General features: G+C 44.9%; 1 protein-coding gene across 2 annotated transcripts in view; it reads right to left on the reverse strand.

The window, feature by feature from the left end:
* The window catches only part of HERC4 (HECT and RLD domain containing E3 ubiquitin protein ligase 4), a 123,606-nt gene that overhangs the window by 40,192 nt on the left and 63,555 nt on the right, over nucleotides 1-19,859 (reverse strand). For both annotated transcript variants that reach the window (XM_068257375.1, XM_068257374.1), the window contains exons 12-16: nucleotides 18,073-18,184; nucleotides 15,922-16,111; nucleotides 8,823-8,989; nucleotides 5,611-5,730; nucleotides 1,881-1,979 (exon numbers count right to left, since the gene is read on the reverse strand). In XM_068257375.1, the coding sequence (XP_068113476.1) occupies nucleotides 1,881-1,979; nucleotides 5,611-5,730; nucleotides 8,823-8,989; nucleotides 15,922-16,111; nucleotides 18,073-18,184 (688 nt within the window). The remainder of the gene's footprint in view (nucleotides 1-1,880; nucleotides 1,980-5,610; nucleotides 5,731-8,822; nucleotides 8,990-15,921; nucleotides 16,112-18,072; nucleotides 18,185-19,859) is intronic.

Here is a 19,859-nt window from a genome sequence, read left to right on the forward strand (position 1 = left end):
CATTGTTTACATCTGTTCTCTCCTCTAAACACCCACGAATTACCCATCAATCAGCCCCTGTCACTGCTACCCATCAGATCAGACCCCTATCTGCCCCTAGGGCACCCAATCACCCGCCCACACCCTCAGAACGCCCTCAGACCCCAGCTCTGATCACCTCGCCAGTGCACTGCTTGCATCTATTCCCCCTCTAATCACACCTTGAGAGACCCATCAATCACCTCCTGCCACCACCTGTCACCCCCTAGCACACCTACCCATCAAATCAGGCCCTAATTTGCCCCGTGTGGGCTCCTGATCACTCGGCCAAACCCTCAGATCCCCCTCAGACCCCCTTCCGATCACCTCCCCAGTGCATTGATTGCATCTATTTTTCCCTCTAAACACCCCCTGAGACACCAATCAATCACCTCCTGTCACCCCCCTAGCACTCCTATCCATCAGATCAGGCCCAATACAACCTGTCATCTAAGAGGCCACCCTGCTTATGACCGGTTCCACAAAATTCGCCCCCTCATAGACCACCTGTCATCAAAATTTGCAGATGCTTATACCCCTGAACAGTCATTTTGAGGCATTTGGTTTCCAGACTACTCCTCACGGTTTTGGGCCCCTAAAATGCCAGGGCAGTATAGGAACCCCACAAGTGACCCCATTTTAGAAAAAAAGACACCCCAAGGTATTCCGTTAGGTGTATGGCGAGTTCATAGAAGATTTTATTTTTTGTCACAAGTTAGCGGAAATTGATTTTTATTGTTTTTTTCACAAAGTGTCATATTCCACTAACTTGTGACAAAAAATAAAATCTTCTATGAACTCACCATACACCTAACGGAATACCTTGGGGTGTCTTCTTTCTAAAATAGGGTCACTTGTGGGGTTCCTATACTGCCCTGGCATTTTAGGGGCCCTAAACCGTGAGTAGGCTAGAAACCAAATGCCTCAAAATGACCTGTGAATAGGACGTTGGGCCCCTTAGCGCATTTAGGCTGCAAAAAAGTGTCACACGTGGTATCGCTGTACTCAGGAGAAGTAGTATAATGTGTTTTGGGGTGTATTTTTACACATACCCATGCTGGGTGGGAGAAATATCTCTGTAAATGACAGTTCTTCCGGATTAAGGCAGGGCTAACCGCCGCAGCCCTGCCTAACGCGTGTCTGTCAGCGCGTATCTCCGCCTCTCCCCCGCCCCTCTCAGTCTTCCTTCGCTGAGAGGGGCGGGGGAGAGGTGGCGATGCGCCGCTGATAGACGGCGCTGAGAGGCAGGGCTGCAGCCGTTAGCCCTGCCTCAAGAGCAGCAAAATCTACGACCAAGTTGGTCGTAGATTTTGCAGGAGGGGGGGTTGGGGGGTCAGGGTCCCTCGTTTAGCCGCAGGATAGCGTCGTTTTAGCAAGGGCACACATGCCCCTGCTGACTATGAGACAAGAAGCGAGATTTATTCTCGCTTCAGTGTCTCTTTAAAGCGTAGAAAGACTGTGGTCCTCAAGTGGTTAATTGAATGAGCTTTCCCTTCCCTCCGATAGCCATCCCCTGGTTAGGACCCTGCAAACAAAAACCATCATGTACTCACCTGGCAGATGACTCCTCCAGCGATAATCTCTAGTCACTTGTGCAGCAGCTCCGGCTGTAAATCTCCCGCCTCACACTGAGCCAGCCAGTAATGAGTTCCGGGTGATGCGGTTAGAGCGTGTATCACTCCGCATCATCTTGGCACTCATTTACAGCCGGCCCAGTGTGGGCTAAGATCACTCCACTGCCATTCTGCCTTCTAGTATTTTGGGGAAGAGCCCGGAGAAATTTGATGACAATACCATTGTAAAGACCTGCCATGCCAGATTTTTAAACATACTGCATCAGCTGTACACAGGATAGATGGTACCTGCATTTGTATGAAGGCATCAGTCTGGAGAAGGGTTGTCTTGGCTTGTGCATCAAAAACAAAAGGATATGTGCAAATCGTGAGAGACCCATCTGGTCCCTGTAACAAAAACAGCAGTGTATGAGATCTGGACTAAGTATCAAGACTAAATGTCATTATTCAATGCTAACACTTGTCTCTATGGAAACTGAAAACAAACATGGCAATAGAGCTGAAATAACGAGACATTGCTTATGCACTGGAAGAACGTACGAGTAATTGGCGAATTGGAACTGGGAAATAGAATGGAAGGCAAATAAATTCTAGGAGAAGAAAATTTACCCCAATAAATGAATATTTACTCAGAAATAATGTGTGTAATGATTAGATGTGCAATTGTACAAGCAGAAACGCACTCTCCTGGCCACCCCCACAATGGGGTCAGGTGTGCAGGGCTCACTTCCTGGATATCACCGGAACATTCAAGCACAACAGTCATAGGAGTCCGCACACCTTCTAGTGAAATATACAGGGCTGTGGAGTCGGAGCAATTTTGGGTACCTTTTGGGAGTTGGTGGTTTCATAAACTGAGGAGTCGGATGACTTTTGGACCAAATCCACAGCCCTGGTAAGTATTAGACTAAGGAGTTGGAGTCTAGGAGTCTGTGTCGGAGCAATTTTGGGTTCCTGTAGTCTGGAGTCAGATGCTAGAAGCTACATAAAGCATCTTGGAAAATTCCATCAATCGTGCTGCTTGTGCAATCAACTATAAACACATTGCAGAACATGGTGGAGACCGGCGGTAAAGACGGATGCCAGCAGCTATCCGTCTGAAGTAGCCCAAACTCTATAGAAGAGATGCTCAAGAGCATGCTAATAAATATGGCTTGAGTGGCAATTTCCTGCTAATTGTATGCAGCTTGGTACGCAGTGTTCTCCCCAGGCTCTTTTAGCCAGGTGCTCCACCCGGCTAGTTTTGGTGACCACCTGGCTGTCATCGGCTCACCTCCTCTTATGCTGTAAGCATAATTGCTCATAGAAGCACCGGCCCTGCATTTTCTCCTTTCGCCCCACCCGGCTACTTTTTCATGCCACCCAGCTGAAAAAAATTTCTGGCGAGAACATGGTACTGGGCCAAGAAGAAAAAAAAAAAAAAAGCACAGAAGGATGTGCATATGACTGGCCCATTTCCACACTGCATATAATCTACATTAAATTTACATCCAAGCTAGAATTCCTAGCATCTCATTGACCATCTCTTATATAGATTGTGGTTGGCAGTGGAAATTGAATGCTAGCAATGATGTGAAATAATGTTAGCACAAAACAATGCTGGAGGGATGTATGACATAGTAGGGAACATGACCGGAAATAAAGTCCTGTGCTTACCTCTGGTAATCCTGGTTTAAATCCTGGGAAAATGCAGCGGGAGGAAAGCGTTGGTTAGTACCCGGATTCCTGATATATTTAACGTACAATCTCACTACAAAGGAACACTGCACAGAACATTACTCAGGAAATACAGCTCGGTGCACAAATACAAACACACAGAAAGGACTGAAATCAGGACTTGTGGCGTCTGCATGACTGCTGCCCAGAGGCAATTGGATATTAGATCGAGCAGCACCTAATTTACCACATGGAGGTGGGGAGGTTCGTGTGAGTGTCTCAAGGTCATTTAGGGGTAGTTTGAGGGTTTGGCTACATTCAGAATTTACAAAGCCTTGTCAGGTCAGGATAGGGTTAACCATATGTTAGGCATCATTCAAAACACAGGTGTCAAACTCAAGGCTTGCGGGACGAATGCCATTTTATGCGGCCATCAGAGCTTGAAATGTGCATCGTAAGCAGCAAAAGAAAGACAGTGCACTGCCTTCCAGTCCATAGAAGCACACCGTGACGGTGCTTCAGATTGAAACATTGGCAGTTTGAGCCTGGGTGAAGCAATAAATCATTGAAACACCCCCAACAAAATTAGCATGGCACCCCCTCATGCATTCAACCATGTGTTGAGTCTCTTCTGTCCTTCCTGACAGTCACACGCTCAATGCTTCCATACCGCCTTCTCCTGATCACGTGACGTGGCTCAGGAACCAGAGGTATGCAGCATAGAGCGTGTGGCATGTCAGGAAGATCAGAGGAGACCCAAAGCAGCACTGGAGCAGGTAAATATGAAACTGCTCTATTTGCATCTCTGCAATGTACAATTGCAATGCAGTGCGAGCCATGTGCGTTTTCCACAGCCTTAAAAAATAAAAGTGTTGCACGGTGGGAGGGGGAATTGTGGTAGCGTTTGGGGTTAGATAGATGCATAGCTCGGGGATGGGCCAGAGGACTCCAAAACCAGGTGCCAGTTCCAAGCCAATAACGATGGTGGTGGCGCATAGAGCATTTGGCGTGTCACACACCGCTTGGGGGAGACAGCAGACAAGATCAGGAGTCGGTACACCTGCAGCAAGTGTGATTAAATTGCACAAGCATTGGGGGGGGGGGGGGGGGGGTGTTCAGGAGATGGGAGTCTATCTTTGTCGCCATATCGCACTCTGTTACCACCGCACACCCGATCAACCACATCGGTCTGAGATTTTCCAGCTTACGTGATCAATACATTCAACCGATTCTGACCCATAATGGTCGAATCGTCGATCAGGCATGCTTATTGCAGTACCAATGCTCATCGGATTTAAATAAAATTAATGGATTGGTCGATAGGGCTGCAATATCGCTAGATGTATGGCCTAAAATAATCTGTTACTCATTTTACTCCACACCTGGACCCGTTGAATGGAACAATAATTTGATACTTTTATCTACCAAGTTCGCCTTGAATTTCGGTAAACAAGCCGAAGTACATTTATCTCAACAAGTTCTGCAGAATCAAACTGAGAGCCAGACTGCATTTTTCTCAACAAAAGTGGCATTCCCCTTTTAATATTTAAAGGGACAACTAAAGAGAGAGGTATATGAAGGCTGCCATGTTTATTTCCTTTTAAGCAATACCAGTTGCCTGGCAGCCCTGCTGATCTTCTGCCTCTAAGGGTACGGTTCCACGCAGACATAATTCGCATGCAGGAGCGAAATCGCATGCGGTTGTATGCGAAATTTTACAGTGAATTCGCATACGATTTCGCATGGATGATGTTGTGTGCGAATTTAACCATGTCAGTGCCTGTGTGCTTTTTCATTAATACAAAACCGCCATGCGAATTCCCTTTTAAATACATTGTATGGCGAATCGCATGCGTTATGTGCGGTGTCCGAATTCGGATGGCTCTGCTGTGCAGATTTTTTCCTGCACAAGAAAACGCTCCGTTTTCCTGACAAGTGGACACAGGCTCATTCACTTTTATTGGTTATGCGAATTTGCACGCGGGGAACGCGTTAGTGGAACGCACCCTAATACTATTAGCCATAGCCTCTGAACAAGCATGCAGCAGATCAGGTGTTTCAGACTTTAAAGTCAGATCTGACAAGACTAGCTGCATGCTTGTTTCTGGTGTTATTCAGATACTACTGCAGAGAAATAGACCAGCAGGGCTGCCAGGCAACTGGCATTGATTAAAAGGAAATAAATATGGCAGCCTCCGTATACTTCTTACTTCAGTTCTCCTTTAAGAACAATAATAATAGTAAATACATGTCAATAACCAGCAATTCTCAACATTATTAAAGCATTTACCCAGTTATGAAAGAATCTATTCTATAAATAAACAGATCTAACTATAGTAACAATCAGAGGTACAAAACTTACTACTCCAAGCGCCCGTTGCTGGATCCAGCTGACATAGTCATTCCGAATATCAATAAAGTCTTGTATTTCCTGGATGTAGAACTTATCATATGGGATGATCTGTCCTGCCTTCTCGTTTACCTGAGAAAAATGAACAATGCCAAATTAAACTAGGAATTGATATTGGTTAAGACGAGAACATACTAAAGTTGGCCACACACCATACAATTTTTTAAGTATCTGTTCAATTCAAGAATTGCAATCAATTTTTCTGACTGATTGTAACAGTTCAAAAATCTGACCAATGTACCACACACCTATGTTTTTTCCCAATCATGATAAAAATGATTGGAAACTGAGAAAATTGCTAGGGTGCGTATAATAATAATAATAAATTGACAATCTAACACACACCATACAATCTTTAGAAAAATGTAAGAAAAATGTCCAGAATTCCGATCGATAAAAACTGAAAAAAAAAATGGAAATCTGATAGTGATTTTTCAGTTGAATGAAAAAAAAAAAAAAAAAAAAAGCTTTCGATTTTTCGGGAGATCCGATCATATTTATCGAATTGCCGTAAAATCTGATCATTTTATTGTATCGTGTGTGGCCACCTTAATAATGACAAAGAACAACTTGGCGACTCTCTCACACAGCCTTTCCATAAAAACATGGCAGTACACAAGTAGAAGAACCCATAATACACAGAGGTGGTTCCCAAACCATAACAGTTCACAGCACCCCTTGTGTCTTGGCAACCTATTTAAAGAACCACTATAGCTACAAATCGTAAAGTTTAAAATACATGTAAACACATACAAATAAGAAGTATATTTCTTCCAGAGTAAAATAAGCCACTAATTACTTTTCTCCCATGATGCTGTCACTTACAGTAGGTATTAGAAATCTGACAGATCTGACGGGTTTTGGACTAGCCTATCTCCTCATGGAGGATGTTTAGCATTTAGTTTATTTTTATATAAGCAATCCCTGGAAGGGATCCCATCGTTGCCTCCAGTTCGGCGTGTGTACGGACCTTTATTCTTCTCAGTCTAATCTATCTGTTATCAACTGTGATAAGAATCCACTGACTGATTCAGTCTAGGTTTGACCTGGAATCATTATAGCTGAGTCACTCTTCTGTGGAGTCTTTTCAAGCCCAAGCCTGCCACCTCCTGGCTCAGATTTCCTTACTCAGAGCTGTTGACATGGGAGGGGCTGCTGCTGCCGAGAAAGAAGCTCTGAAACAGACAAGTGTATCTGTGTGCAGTCAGTCATTATCTACTGCAGTGTTTCCCAACCAGTGTGCCGCGGCATGTTGCCCGGTGTGCCGTACAGGTCTGGCCTCTCGCCAGACCTGTACCTACTTTAGGGTGCAGGAGGGGGGAAGTAGCGCTAGAAGGAGGGGCAGTGGAGGCAGCGGTGGGGAGGGGGGAAATATCCCCCCCCCTCCCTCACCTGGGACCCCTCCTTCTGCCTCTCTCCCCCTCCGTTTAGCGGTGGCAAGTGCGGCTCGGCGGCGGGGAGGCATACGGAGAATTACTCACCACTTCCGCGTTCCAAGCGCCGGCAGCGTCATGTCGTCACACATCTCCGCCTTCAATGCCGCCCACTGTTCTTCCTGATTAGCGGAAGCACAGTGGGCGGTATTGAAGGCGGAGATGTGTGACGACATGACGTTGCCGGCGCTTGGAACGCAGAAGTGGTGAGTAATTCTCCGTATGCCTCCCCGCCGCCGAGCCGCACTTGCCACCGCTAAACGGAGGGGGAGAGAGGCAGAAGGAGGGGGTCCCAGGTGAGGGAGGGGGGGGGGGGATATTTCCCCCCTCCCCACCGCTGCCTCCACTGCCCCTCCTTCTAGCGCTGCTTCCCCCCCTCCTGGGCATCTATACTGGGGGGAACTGTACTAGCTATACTGGGGGCAACGAAACTAGCTATACTGGGGGCAACGAAACTAGCTATACTGGGGGCAACGAAACTAGCTACACTGGGGGCAACTAAACTACCTACACTGGGGGCAACTAAACTAGCTATACTGGGGGCAACTATACTAGCTATACTGGGCACTATACTGGGGCACTACCTACCTATACTGGGCACTATGCTAGCTATACTGGGCACTATGCTAGCTATACTGGGCACTATACTAGCTATCTGGGTACTATACTAGCTATACTGGGCACTTTACTGGCTATACTGGGGCACTACCTATCCATACTGGGACTATACTAGCTATACTGGGGCACTATACTAGCTATACTGGGGCACTATACTGGGGTAACTATACTAACCATACTGGGGCAACTAAACTCCCTATACTGGGGCAACTATGCTAGCTATGCAGGCCGCCCCCCCCCCCCCCCCCCATAGCACGGCACTGTCCACTAGGTCGCGCAAACACCTGCGCCGCCGCACTGCCTCTGATATTTAACATGAAAAGTAGGAGAATGTTTACACAGCTACTTAGACATTATTTGCACACTCATTTTAGAACACTTGGGTATCGACAGTATTCCTTTAAGATAGTTTACACAGCAAATCTGGCTGCAAACAGCTTCAAAAGTGTATGATTATGTCTTCCTGTGATACAATGACAGCAGCCATGTTGTTTGTAAACATTACACACAGGCACGATTATCTGCATCTTGAACGAAAAACGAAAAATTACTGCTCTCCAAACACACGTGAAATGATGCACGGCAGCGGCATTTTGAGCGCACTAGAAATCCTGAGGCTGGGTGCACACATATCAGAAACGCTAGCGTAGCAGAAAACGCTGCGTTTTATGCAGCAATGTTAGTCTATGGGACGCAGAAGAATCTGCATTTCAATGCGTTTTTACAGTATGCGTTTTGCAAATGCTGGTAGTGTTGCCTATTATGCAGGATGGCTGCCAAAAACGCACATAATGAAAGTCTATGTTAACACACATGCATTGCGTTTTGCATACATTTTTAATAAACAATTGAACCGCATACAAACCGCATATGCGTTTGAGATTACTGAACCACAAATGCATTAAGATGCATGCAAAACGCATCTGCATTAAAAAAACGCAAATGCAAAACGCACCAAATATTGCGGTAAAAACAATTGAATATAGCAAACGCACCATCCTAAAATGCTACTTTTTCAAGCTATGTCATATGTGAGACCAGCCTGAAGCAGCACGTAATCTGGGAAAGGCTGCACTGTAGTGATCTCACAAGCAAACATCTTATTACACGTACCCTGTGCAGGTTTTCCAAAACTTTCAGGGCTGTATTCAGAAAGGAGTCAAACAATCTTCTGTCAGACATGGGGATTTTCATTAATTGCAAGAGATGGAGAACCACATCTTTAAACACCTGTACTACTCGCATAAACCCCGGGGGTTCAAGTTCAGACCACCAATTCTCTGTCAAAGAAAAGGGAGATACACGTTACAAACAGGTGAAGGAGAGATGGCTTTAAAGCAATCAACATAAAAATGGCCCCAGGTACAGTGGCTGCCTGTACTCACACACGCGCAATCCTGCTACCCCTCCCTGCTAGGATAGTGCTGAAAGGTCCTCTGCCAAACTCTGGGCAACTCAGGTTGTTCCTGCAATCACCAGGAGCTCAACCCGCATGCAGAGCCGTACTCAGGGCCGGATCTGTACTCTTTACCACCCAAGGCCACTGTCTCCAGCTGCCCTTCTTCAGTATAGGTAGCGAGATTACCCATTCCCCCCCCCCCCCTTCCCTCCAGTATAGGTAGCCAGGTGACCCCTCACCCCTCCCCTCTAGTATGTGTAGCCTGATGACCCCCCCCCCCCCATATAGGTAGCCAGATGACCCCTCCCCCTTTCCCTCCAGTATACAGTGGTGTGAAAAACTATTTGCCCCCTTCCTGATTTCTTATTCTTTTGCATGTTTGTCACACTTAAAGAGACACTGAAGCGAAAAAAAAAAATGATGATATTATGATTTGTTTGTGTAGTACAGCTAAGAAAAAAAACATTAACATCAGATACATCAGTCTAATTGTTTCCAGTACAGGAAGAGTTGAGAAACTCCAGTTGTTATCTCTATGCAAAAAAGCTATTAAGCTCTCCGACTAACTTAAGGCTGGTTCAGATGGACGTTTGGAGGCGTTGCGTTTGCTGGCGTCGCGTTCAGCAGCGTTCGTGTGCGTTTGGATGCGGTCGCGTTTTTTCTTCCCCTAGGGGGACATTAGCCGTCGCGGTTAACCTCCCCTGGAAGCTACATGTAGCTTCCAGGGGCTCCTTGAACGCCAGGGAAAATCGGGACCCAAACGCCGCGTTTGTGTAAACGCGCTTGAAAGCTTGGTACAAACGCTCCCATTCACTTGAATGGGAGCGTTTAACACCAAGCCCTGAACGCTGGCTGTAAACGCTCTGCAAGCGTCCGTCTGAACCAGCCCTTAGTCGTGGAGAGGGCTGTTATCTGACTTTTATTATCTCAACTGTAATTGAACTGTTTACTTTTCCTCTGCTAGAGGAGAGTTCATTACTTCACAGACTGCTCTGAAAGACTCATTTTGAATGCTGAGTGTTGTGTAATCTGCACATAATATAGAATGATGCAATGTTAGAAAAAACACTATATACCTGAAAATAAAAATATGAGAATATTTTCTTTGCTGCTAATCTTCTAGTAATTATTCATAGTACACAACCAATTCATTATATCATAGATTTTTTTTTCGCTTCAGTGTCTCTTTAAATGTTTCTGCTCATCAAAAACCGTTAACTATTAATCAAAACACTGTAAGATGTATATAGGTGGGTATGGACCAGACCAAACAAAATCTACTCAAATTCTTTTTATGAAAATATCTACAAAAAAACTTTTATTGATTACTATATCAAAACACAACCATTTAAAAATGTGAGCCTCCCAAACCTCCCCACTCAAGCACCCACCCCACCTGACAAGCCCCTCCCCTGCAACCTTCAATCTCCCTTACTCACTATGGTCCCAACTTAACCTATAATCAAAATTGCAGTGATGCATATGCATCTGCCCCACTGCAAGCCCACAGACACCGGTGTACCCGTCTGAGCTCAGACTCCCAATGTCCAATCAGCCTATGATCTTGTCTGGTCCACACATTAATGTTGGATCATGAGACCGAATCCACATGGAAAATATGAAAGTTCCAGTTGTAGACCAAACGGACAGTTCAATGCAATAACATCAAGTATCATTGTGTTAGTTCATGTATTCCCAGTGTGAACACCATAGGAATGAACTATTAGTCAAAGATAATTGAACACAAAATGCAGTTTTAAATGATGGTTTTTATTATTTAGTGAGAAAAAACAACTCAAAACCTACATGGCCCTGTGTGAAAAAGAAATTGCCCCCTGAACCTAATAACTGGTTGGGCCACCCTTAGCAGCAATAACTGCAATCAAGCGTTTGCGATAACTTGCAACGAGTCTTTTACAGCTCTCTGGAGGAATTTTGGCCCACTCATCTTTGCAGAATTGTTGTAATTCAGCTTTATTTGAGGGTTTTCTAGCATGAACCGCTTTTTAAAGGTCATGCCACAACATCTCAATAGGATTCAGGTCAGGACTTTGACTAGGCCACTCCAAAGTCTTCATTTTGTTTTTCTTCAGCCATTCAGAGGTGGATTTGCTGGTGTGTTTTGGGTCATTGTCCTGCTGCAGCACCCAAGATCGCTTCAGCTTGAGTTTGAAGAGCAGATGGCCGGACATTCTCCTTCAGGATTTTTTGGTAGACAGTAGAATTCATGGTTCCATCTATCACAGCAAGCCTTCCAGGTCCTAAAGCAGCAAAACAACCCCAGACCATCACACTACCACCGCCATATTTTACTGTTGGTATGATGTTCTTTTGCTGAAATGCTGTGTTACTTCTACACCAGATGTAACGGGACACGCACCTTCCAAAAAAGTTCAACTTTTGTCTCGTCGGTCCACAAGGTATTTTCCCAAAAGTCTTGCCAATCATTGAGATGTTTTTTTTAGCAAAATTGAGACGAGCCTTAATGTTCTTTTTGCTTAAAAGTGGTTTGCTCCTTTGGATATCTGCCATGCAGGCCGTTTTTGCCCAGTCTCTTTCTTATGGTGGAGTCGTGAACACTGACCTTAATTGAGGCAAGCAGGGCCGGCGCTACCATTAAGGCAAAGGAGGCAGCTGCCCCAGGGCCCCAGAGCTTGTAGGGGCCCCCAGTGGCTACAAGAGAAAAAAAAAAATTTCAAATCGGCCTTATAGTTTTTGAGAAAATCGATTTTAAAGTTTTAAAGGGAAAAAAAACACATTTAAAAACCTGCCGACTTTAATGGTTAATAGCAAATCCACCTTAAATGCTAGAAACCCTAAATTTGCAGGATTTGTTAAGGAGATCATTAGGAATAAGAGGAAAAAACAATTTTTCAAAAAGACCTTATAGTTTTTGAGAAAATCGATTTTAAAGTTTAAAAGGAAAAAAGTATAGTTTTAAATGCGGTAAATGTAACTTTTAGTAGCAAACCTAACGGTAGTGTCATTTTACATGTATCAAACGAAAGCGAAATCGATTTCCTGACGGGGTTTCCAGGGGGTCTATACACAGCCGCAGCGCCTTGGCCAGGGATCGCTATACAGCGCAATATGGCTGTATGAAGATCCCTGTCATTTTTTCCTATTTTCCCAATTTTTTTTTTTATGTTTAGAGTGTGGGAATTTCAAAAAAAAAATAATTATGTGGGATTCCCCCTCCTGAAACTTTTTAACCCCTTGTCCCCCATGCAGGCTGGGATAGCCAGAATGTGGAGCTCTGACCGATTGGGACTTCACACCCTGACTATACCAGCTGCAAAAAAGGTCCCCTAATGCCGATTTTTGTTCTGGGGTATATGTTGGGGGGGCCCCCCAGGTTTATTCTGCCCTAGGGCCCCATTGTTGCTTAAACCGGCCCTGGAGGCAAGTGAGGCCTGCAGTTCTTTAGATGTTGGCCTGGGGTCTTTTGTGGCCTCTCGGATGAGTTTTCTCTGCGCTCTTGGGGTAATTTTGGTCGGCCGGCCACTCCTGGGAAGGTTCATCACTGTTCCATGTTTTTGCCATTTGTGGATAATGGCTCTCACTGTGGTTCGCTGAAGTCCCAAAGCTTTAGAAATGGCTTTATAACCTTTACCAGACTGATAGATCTCAATTACAGTACTTTTGTTCTCATTCGTTCCTGAATTTCTTTGGATCTTGGCATGATGTCTAGCTTTTGAGGTGCTTTTGGTCTACTTCTCTGTGTCAGCTAGCTCCTATTTAAGTGATTTCTTGATTGAAACAGGTGTGGCAGTAATCAGGCCTGGGGGTGACTACAGAAATTCAACTCAGGTGTGATAAACCACAGTCAAGTTATTTTTTAACAAGGGGCGCAATCACTTTTTCACACAGGGCCATCTAGATTGAGTTTTTTTCCTCACTAAATAATAAAAACCGTCATTTAAAACTGCATTTTGTGTTTAATTATGTTATCTTTGACTAATAGTTGACGATTTTTGATCAGCAGAAACATTTAAGTGTGACAAACATGCAAAAGAATAAGAAATCAGGAAGTGGGCAAATAGTTTTTCACACCACTGTAGGTAGCCAGATGACTCCTCCCCCCTTTCCCTCCAGTATAGGTAGCCAGATGACTCCTCCCCCTTTCCCTCCAGTATAGGTAGCCAGATGACTCCCTTAATACCTCCTTTTTCCACCCCCGCACCTTTCAGTATAGGTAGCCAGCTCACCTTCACACCGCAGCAGCCATCAGTGTCACTCATTTCTCCGCTCGTCTCCAGTGCAGAAGCTCCCTCTTCCTTTCCATCTCCAATGCTGCCCAAGTTCATAGCCGCCAACCACAATGCAAATGTGAACAGAGAGCAAGGTGGCTGCTGCACAGGCAGCTAGCAGCAGAGTACCCCATCAGGCGCTCGCCTGATCTCCCTGCATTGCAGCATTTGCAAGCTGGCAAATGCTGCACCAATTTAGCCTGCTGCTTTGGTGCCCTTGCTCCTGTGGTGCCCCAGGGCCTAGGCCATGACGTAGGTGCACTTGGCCTAAATCCGGCCCTGGCCATACTGCTCCTATCCCCACCCACACAGTGATGTCATTCCCTGCTCACCTTTACCAATGCATTGCAGAACTAAGAACTTACATATCGGACCTCCCTATCAGACTGCTGGAGAGACATGAGCAGCTGTTAAAGAGAAACTCCAACCTAGAATTGAACTTTATCCTAATCAGTAGCTGATACCCCCTTTTACATGAGAAATATAATGCTTTTCACAAACAGACCATCAGGGGGCGCTGTATGACTGATTTTGTGCTGAAACCCCTCCCACAAGAAGCTCTGAGTACCGCGGTACTCTGGGCAAACTGCCACAATGTAACAATGTTCACAGACAGGAATTAGCTGTTTACAGCTGTCTCTAACAGCCAAAACAGCTAGGAGCAGCTACATAACCTGCCCACAGTAACAATGTCACCATGTAATAAATGCCAGAATGTAAATCGGGGAGAGGAAAGATTTTACAATGAGCAAACACTGACTAAATCATTTATACATAATTATGGTAAAAAAATGAAGCACTTTTTTTACTACATTATTTTCACTGGAGTTCCTCTTTAAGTGGTTTACAGTTCTCAAAAGCACTAAGGCCCTCAGAACACCCTCAGCAATGCAGATGGAAATGTGTTACACACAAACGCAAGGCATCTGCACTGCTGACTCATTTAACATTGTTTAGAGATCATGCATGCTGATGAAGGGCGGAGCCTTAAACATGTAGGGTACAATCGTTGTCTAGTACAATTTAAAATGCAAGTTTCAGCCTGAGGGGTGCTTCTTTCCTACTATGGACCATTGTTGATGTATGCAGGAGTGGTGTAACTATTTGGTAAGTGAGCACCGGCTACAGCTCTTGTTCAGAGCAATGTGTTTATTGGGAGCTGTGTGGCTGATTTGAAAAAATCTGAAGTGTTGGATCTCTAAACAACCCAAATGAGCACAAAGAATTATCACTTGTCCCGTAGGCCGTCACCCCTCCTTCCCTTTCCACTAAACAGTGTATGTGTGCCAGTTACTGCTGATAAACATGTCTGTACAGTGCTCAGCCCTATTGATCAAGCAACAATCATTAAGGGTGACACACACCCTTAAATCGGCACTTACCTGGGGCTTCCTCCAGCCCCTCGTAGCCCGTGAGGACCCTCGGCCTCCTCTGGGTCCCCTCCGTGGTCCTGCTGGAGGCCCCGTTAGGCTGGCGACTTCGGCTGAAGTTATGCGCAACTGCACATGCGCGGCCCGTATGCGTACTCAACTCGATCACATGCGCGATGGCGTAAGCTTCCTGCGCATGCACACTTCAGTCTTTCGAGAACCGTGCATGTGCAGTAGGTTTATGGCAACGCATGCATGATCAAGCCGGGGTCGAGGATGGGCTGCGCATGCGCACAAATTTGGCTGAAGCGGGACCACAGAGGGGACCCGAAGGATGCAGAGGAACCTCACGGGTTAAGGGGGCTGGAGGAAGACCTTAGGGACTCGGCTTTTTTTTTTTTTTAATATGTATGTCAACAGGGTATATTACTGTTATATTAAAAATTCAGCGCTGTGTAATATGTTGGCGCTTTATAAATACAATAAATAAATAAGAGCTTGTAATTATTGGCTGGATACAAAAAAACCCTAAAAAATTCACCTTTATTTCCAAATAATATATTGCCGCCATACATTCTACTAGGAACATAATTTAAATATTGTAATAACAAAGACAAATGGGCAAATAAAATGGGTGAGTTTTACTTATTGTAGCATTGCTTATTTTAAAACTATAGGGGATGGATTAGGAAAAATAGTGTATTTTTTCATATTTTTCCTTGTTTTTCCCTATAAAATGCATAAAAATAATTTCTGAAAACAAGTATTGCTTACAAAAAGCCTAATTTGTGGCAAAAAACTAGATATAAATAATTCAGGTGTGATAATCAGTGATAAAGTTATGGCCAAATAAATGGGAGGAGCGCTGACAGGGGAAAATGGCTCTTGGTGGTAAGAGTAAAATGTCCAGTGGGCTGAAGTGGTTAAAGTAAACCCGACACCAGTGTCGCTCATTTCTCCGCTCAGGGGTGTCAGAGGCAGAACAGACTGGCCTGTGGAGGCACAGAGGAAGCCTTTGGACTACAGGGGGTTGGAGGAAGCATAAAGTATAAATCCCTTTGATTGCAATGTCTCTGGTAGACCTCAAGCAAACAATCCTCTATCATTTTACTAGGCGTGGGCAGCACTAAGTTCTCTGATTTCACAAGCCCTGGGAATGTGGCACTGGCAGGTGCAAAAAGTGTGGAACTCACCTAGAACTTTCAATGGTGCTTTCTCAAGGCGAACAATCGCACACCCAAAGGGGATTGCTAAGGAGAAGAAGTTGTTTGCATCTGTTATGAGAGGACATTCTGGCAACGTGAGGTACAATCTCAAAGCCTCAATGTCTGGAGGAGAAGCTGGTAACTTTGGTATGAGATTTTTCTCTAAACTTGCAGCCACCTACATCAAAAAGAAAACAAAAGATGGAGCACTGTAGACATATTAGAGTTAATGCCGACACACACATGCAATAATTTTGAAAATGTATTTCTGATGATCTTGCTAAGCAAATTGCCAAAACATCTGCAGGTCTTTACAAACAGTCAAAGCTAAATCACAGAGCCTATTCCAAGGCTGCATGGTCCTGGCCTAACGTAAGCTCTACCGTCACGGTCACCAGGCTCTAACAGATCCTCCATAGGAATGCCAGAAGGTAGCACTCTACAGTGATGAATGGAAGCTTAGGAAAGGGAAGATGTCACCAAGTCAGAAACAGAAGGCTGATCTCAACACAGCAATAGTAGGAACTCGACCAATATTCTAAAGCATTGTACATATGGTAGAGGGAACTTGGCCGAGATGGTCATGTGTCACCACCTCAACCGAGAAATAAGAGTGTACAAGTGGAATGTTATTGTGCTTACCCACCCTCCGGGAAGCAGATTGATAGTGCACTGCCCCATCAACCCTGCTCCCTTCTCCACAGTACATGCTGTTCAGATGTAGCCAAGAAACATGTCTTACTGGCTCTTGTTCCCTTAAAGCAGACGTCGTACTCTGGCCCACATTTGACCCTCAGAGCCATTAAATTTGGCCCTCAAGGGGTTTTTCCGCTTTGCATTATGTTTGGCCCACTCTAGACCCCCAGGGAAGCTATTTTGGGGGTGAAACCCTAGAACACCAGGGAAACCATATGGGCAATGTAGAGGAAAAACACTTAACACTAAAGAACTGTATAGGGGAGGGTGGGGGCCTCTAAACACCAGGGAACTGTGTAGTGGAAGGAGGACAACTAGACACCAGGGAACTGTATAGGGGAGGGAGGGGGCAGGGCACTAGACACAAGGGGACTGTATAGGGGAGGGAGGGGGGGCCCTAGACACCAGGAAACTGTATAGGGGAGTGAGGGGGGGGGCACTAGACACCAAGGAACTGTATAGGGGAGGGAAGCCACTAGACAGCAGGGAACTGTATATGGGAGGGAGGCCGACACTAGACATTGAGGTTGGTCCGCGACTTGGACCCAGCGTACAATTTTGACCCACTTTGTATTTGAGCTTGACACCCCTGCCTTAAAGGGAACCTAAAGTGCCACTAAGGTCCCAGTTTAACTTACTTGGGGCTTCATCCAGGCGTACCTATTGCATAGCCAACAGTAGATTTAATCGCAGGGGAAACCCGATAAACGGCTTACCCTGCTCCTGACACAAGTCCTGGAGGCTTTAATTACTAGGCTGCCATGGATAGGTTTGAATAGACGTAATTTGTCTTCCAGCTTCCAGTATTTTGTCTTCCAGCTATTGCGGCCAGCCGAATTAGTGTTTTTGCAGTGATTTGTGCTCAGTTTTCTGACGGCTCCCAAATCACTCACTGAGGGTTGGTATAGCTGTAATTCCTATTACAGCCTATGGTGGCGCTAGCTGCGCTCAAATACTCTTCCAGCCCCCCTGTAGTCTTCCTGGTTCTTCGGTGTCTTTCTGCTCTTCAACCTTCAACTGCTGCGCCCTTCAGAGAGATGTAGGCGTGGGCCCTAGGCAGCACGAGCCTCGATTGCGCTCCCTTGGCTGGGATTGTTCTGCTTTTGTGCAGTCAACATTTGCAAATGTGCATGCGCAGAATGCCCCCAGAGCCGCGCATGTACAGTCATCCGCTTTTGGCTGCGTTGGCTAGATTTTGGAGAAGGGCACTGGCTGAATGGAGCAGTGCGGAGTACAGGGGGTGGAAGAAGCCCCAGGTAAGACGGGGACCATAGTGTCGTTTAGGGTACCCTAATCAAGCACATGGTCACAGGCAACACTGATTGTAGGTGTGCATGCACCTTACCCCTTCCCCACTACATCAAAAGAAAAACAAATCTGACATTCCACTTTATGATTCATTTATGAATACAATTAAAGTAAACATTTTTGTACAATGCTAACCTGCTGTACAGTTTGTCGGTGTCCTGAATCCACCAGCTTGTGAAACAGAAGCCTGGCAGCATTCATATCTATCCCTGAGAATTTTGAACACGTCTTATAATGATCATTATTGCTGCAAAACAACATGTCATTTATTAGAGACCAGCTAGAACAGCACAAACTAATGCAAATGCAGGAGTTATTTCATCATTCACTTAGAGGTTATATTAAGAAAAAAAGAAAGCAATGTCATTTCTTATTTTAAAGAGACACTGAAGCGAAAAAAAATATATGATATAATGAATTGGTTGTGTACTATGAATAATTACTAGAAGATTAGCTGCAAAGAAAATATTCTCATATTTTTATTTTCAGGTATATGGTGTTTTTTCTAACATTGCATCATTCTCTAATATGTGCAGATTACACAACACTCAGCATTCAAAATGATTCTTTCAGAGCAGTCTGCGAACTAATGACCTCTCCTCTGGCAGAGAAAAAGACATTTGTTTACTTACAGTTGAGATAATAAAAGTCAGAAGACAGCCCTCTCCACGACTTTGAAAGTCGTAGAGCTTAATGGCTTTTTTGTATAGAGATAACAACTGGAGTTTCTTAACTCTTCCTGTACCGGAAACAATAAGACTGATGTATCTGATCTTAATGTTTTATTTCTTAGCTGTACTACACATACAAATCATAATATCATACATTTTTTTTCGCTTCAGTGTCTCTTTAAGGCTTCCATTTTGTTTAAATTGGTGACTATAGCCTGCTAAGAATGGCTTTAATGAAAAAAGGGCCTTTATTCAGGCACATGGAGCCCGAGGTGTATGGAGGGACAGTTTTTCAACATGCCTTTTGCACATTAAAGTAGGATAAAACTCTGTCATAACATTCAATAAAAAATATGTTTTCCTACTTTTTATTTGCCCATTCATTTATCTTATTTGCTTTTGTGCACAGGTAGCAATTTCCCAAAGTACAGTTTATCTGCTCTGAAAGCTGCCATTGCATTTAATGCCATCCACAGCTATGGGATTTGAACGTGTGACGTATGTTTATGCCACATGCCTTCAGATTCTTCCCCGCACACAAATTCGCATACTGCCTATTGAGTCAATAGGCTGAAAAATCGCATTCGTGTGTGGGGAATCCAATGGCAATCGCAGCAGTGGAAACTTAGCCTTGGTATTAAATATATAACACGAACCTCCCCCTAAAGGAGGTCTGTAAATGCTGTGGGCTGCATGCATTAATTATGTGGGGCTGTTCCATAGCTCACCCTCTATATGAGGGTCTCCATCTTCTCTGTCCCTGTGGCCCAGAACTGGAGGTTGAAATACACCCGGTGAGTCGTCGGTCTTTGCCTGCCACAGTGCATGCCAGGAGATGTAGTCCATTAATGTGATTACTTCTCCCAGCATGCACTGCAGTGGCCAGGGACAACAACATCACCACGGGCATTTGCTTTGCTTCTGCAGCACGATGACAGAGAAGCTGGAGGCCCTGATTGGGGGGGGGGGGGGGGGGGGGGGGGGGGGGGGGGTCCGTTTTTTGTTATATGTAGTGCTTACTTATCTATTGAACAAAGTGAAGGAGTTTTAACCCTAAGTACATCCCCCTCCTCACACTAGTAGATAAAGAGAGGACACTAGCTTGTTTGAGCACTTTTCAAGCTACCTCTAGTGCCCAGGGTAGATGGTACTATAATACCTACAGTGACCAAGATTTCGCAGCCATTTGTTCTTATTGCAAGTGAGCCAATCACACAGTAGAAAAAGTCCAGAGCACAGGAAGTAGCGGAG

This window comes from Hyperolius riggenbachi, chromosome 10, assembly GCF_040937935.1.
Source record: "Hyperolius riggenbachi isolate aHypRig1 chromosome 10, aHypRig1.pri, whole genome shotgun sequence".
Lineage (NCBI taxonomy): Eukaryota > Metazoa > Chordata > Amphibia > Anura > Hyperoliidae > Hyperolius > Hyperolius riggenbachi.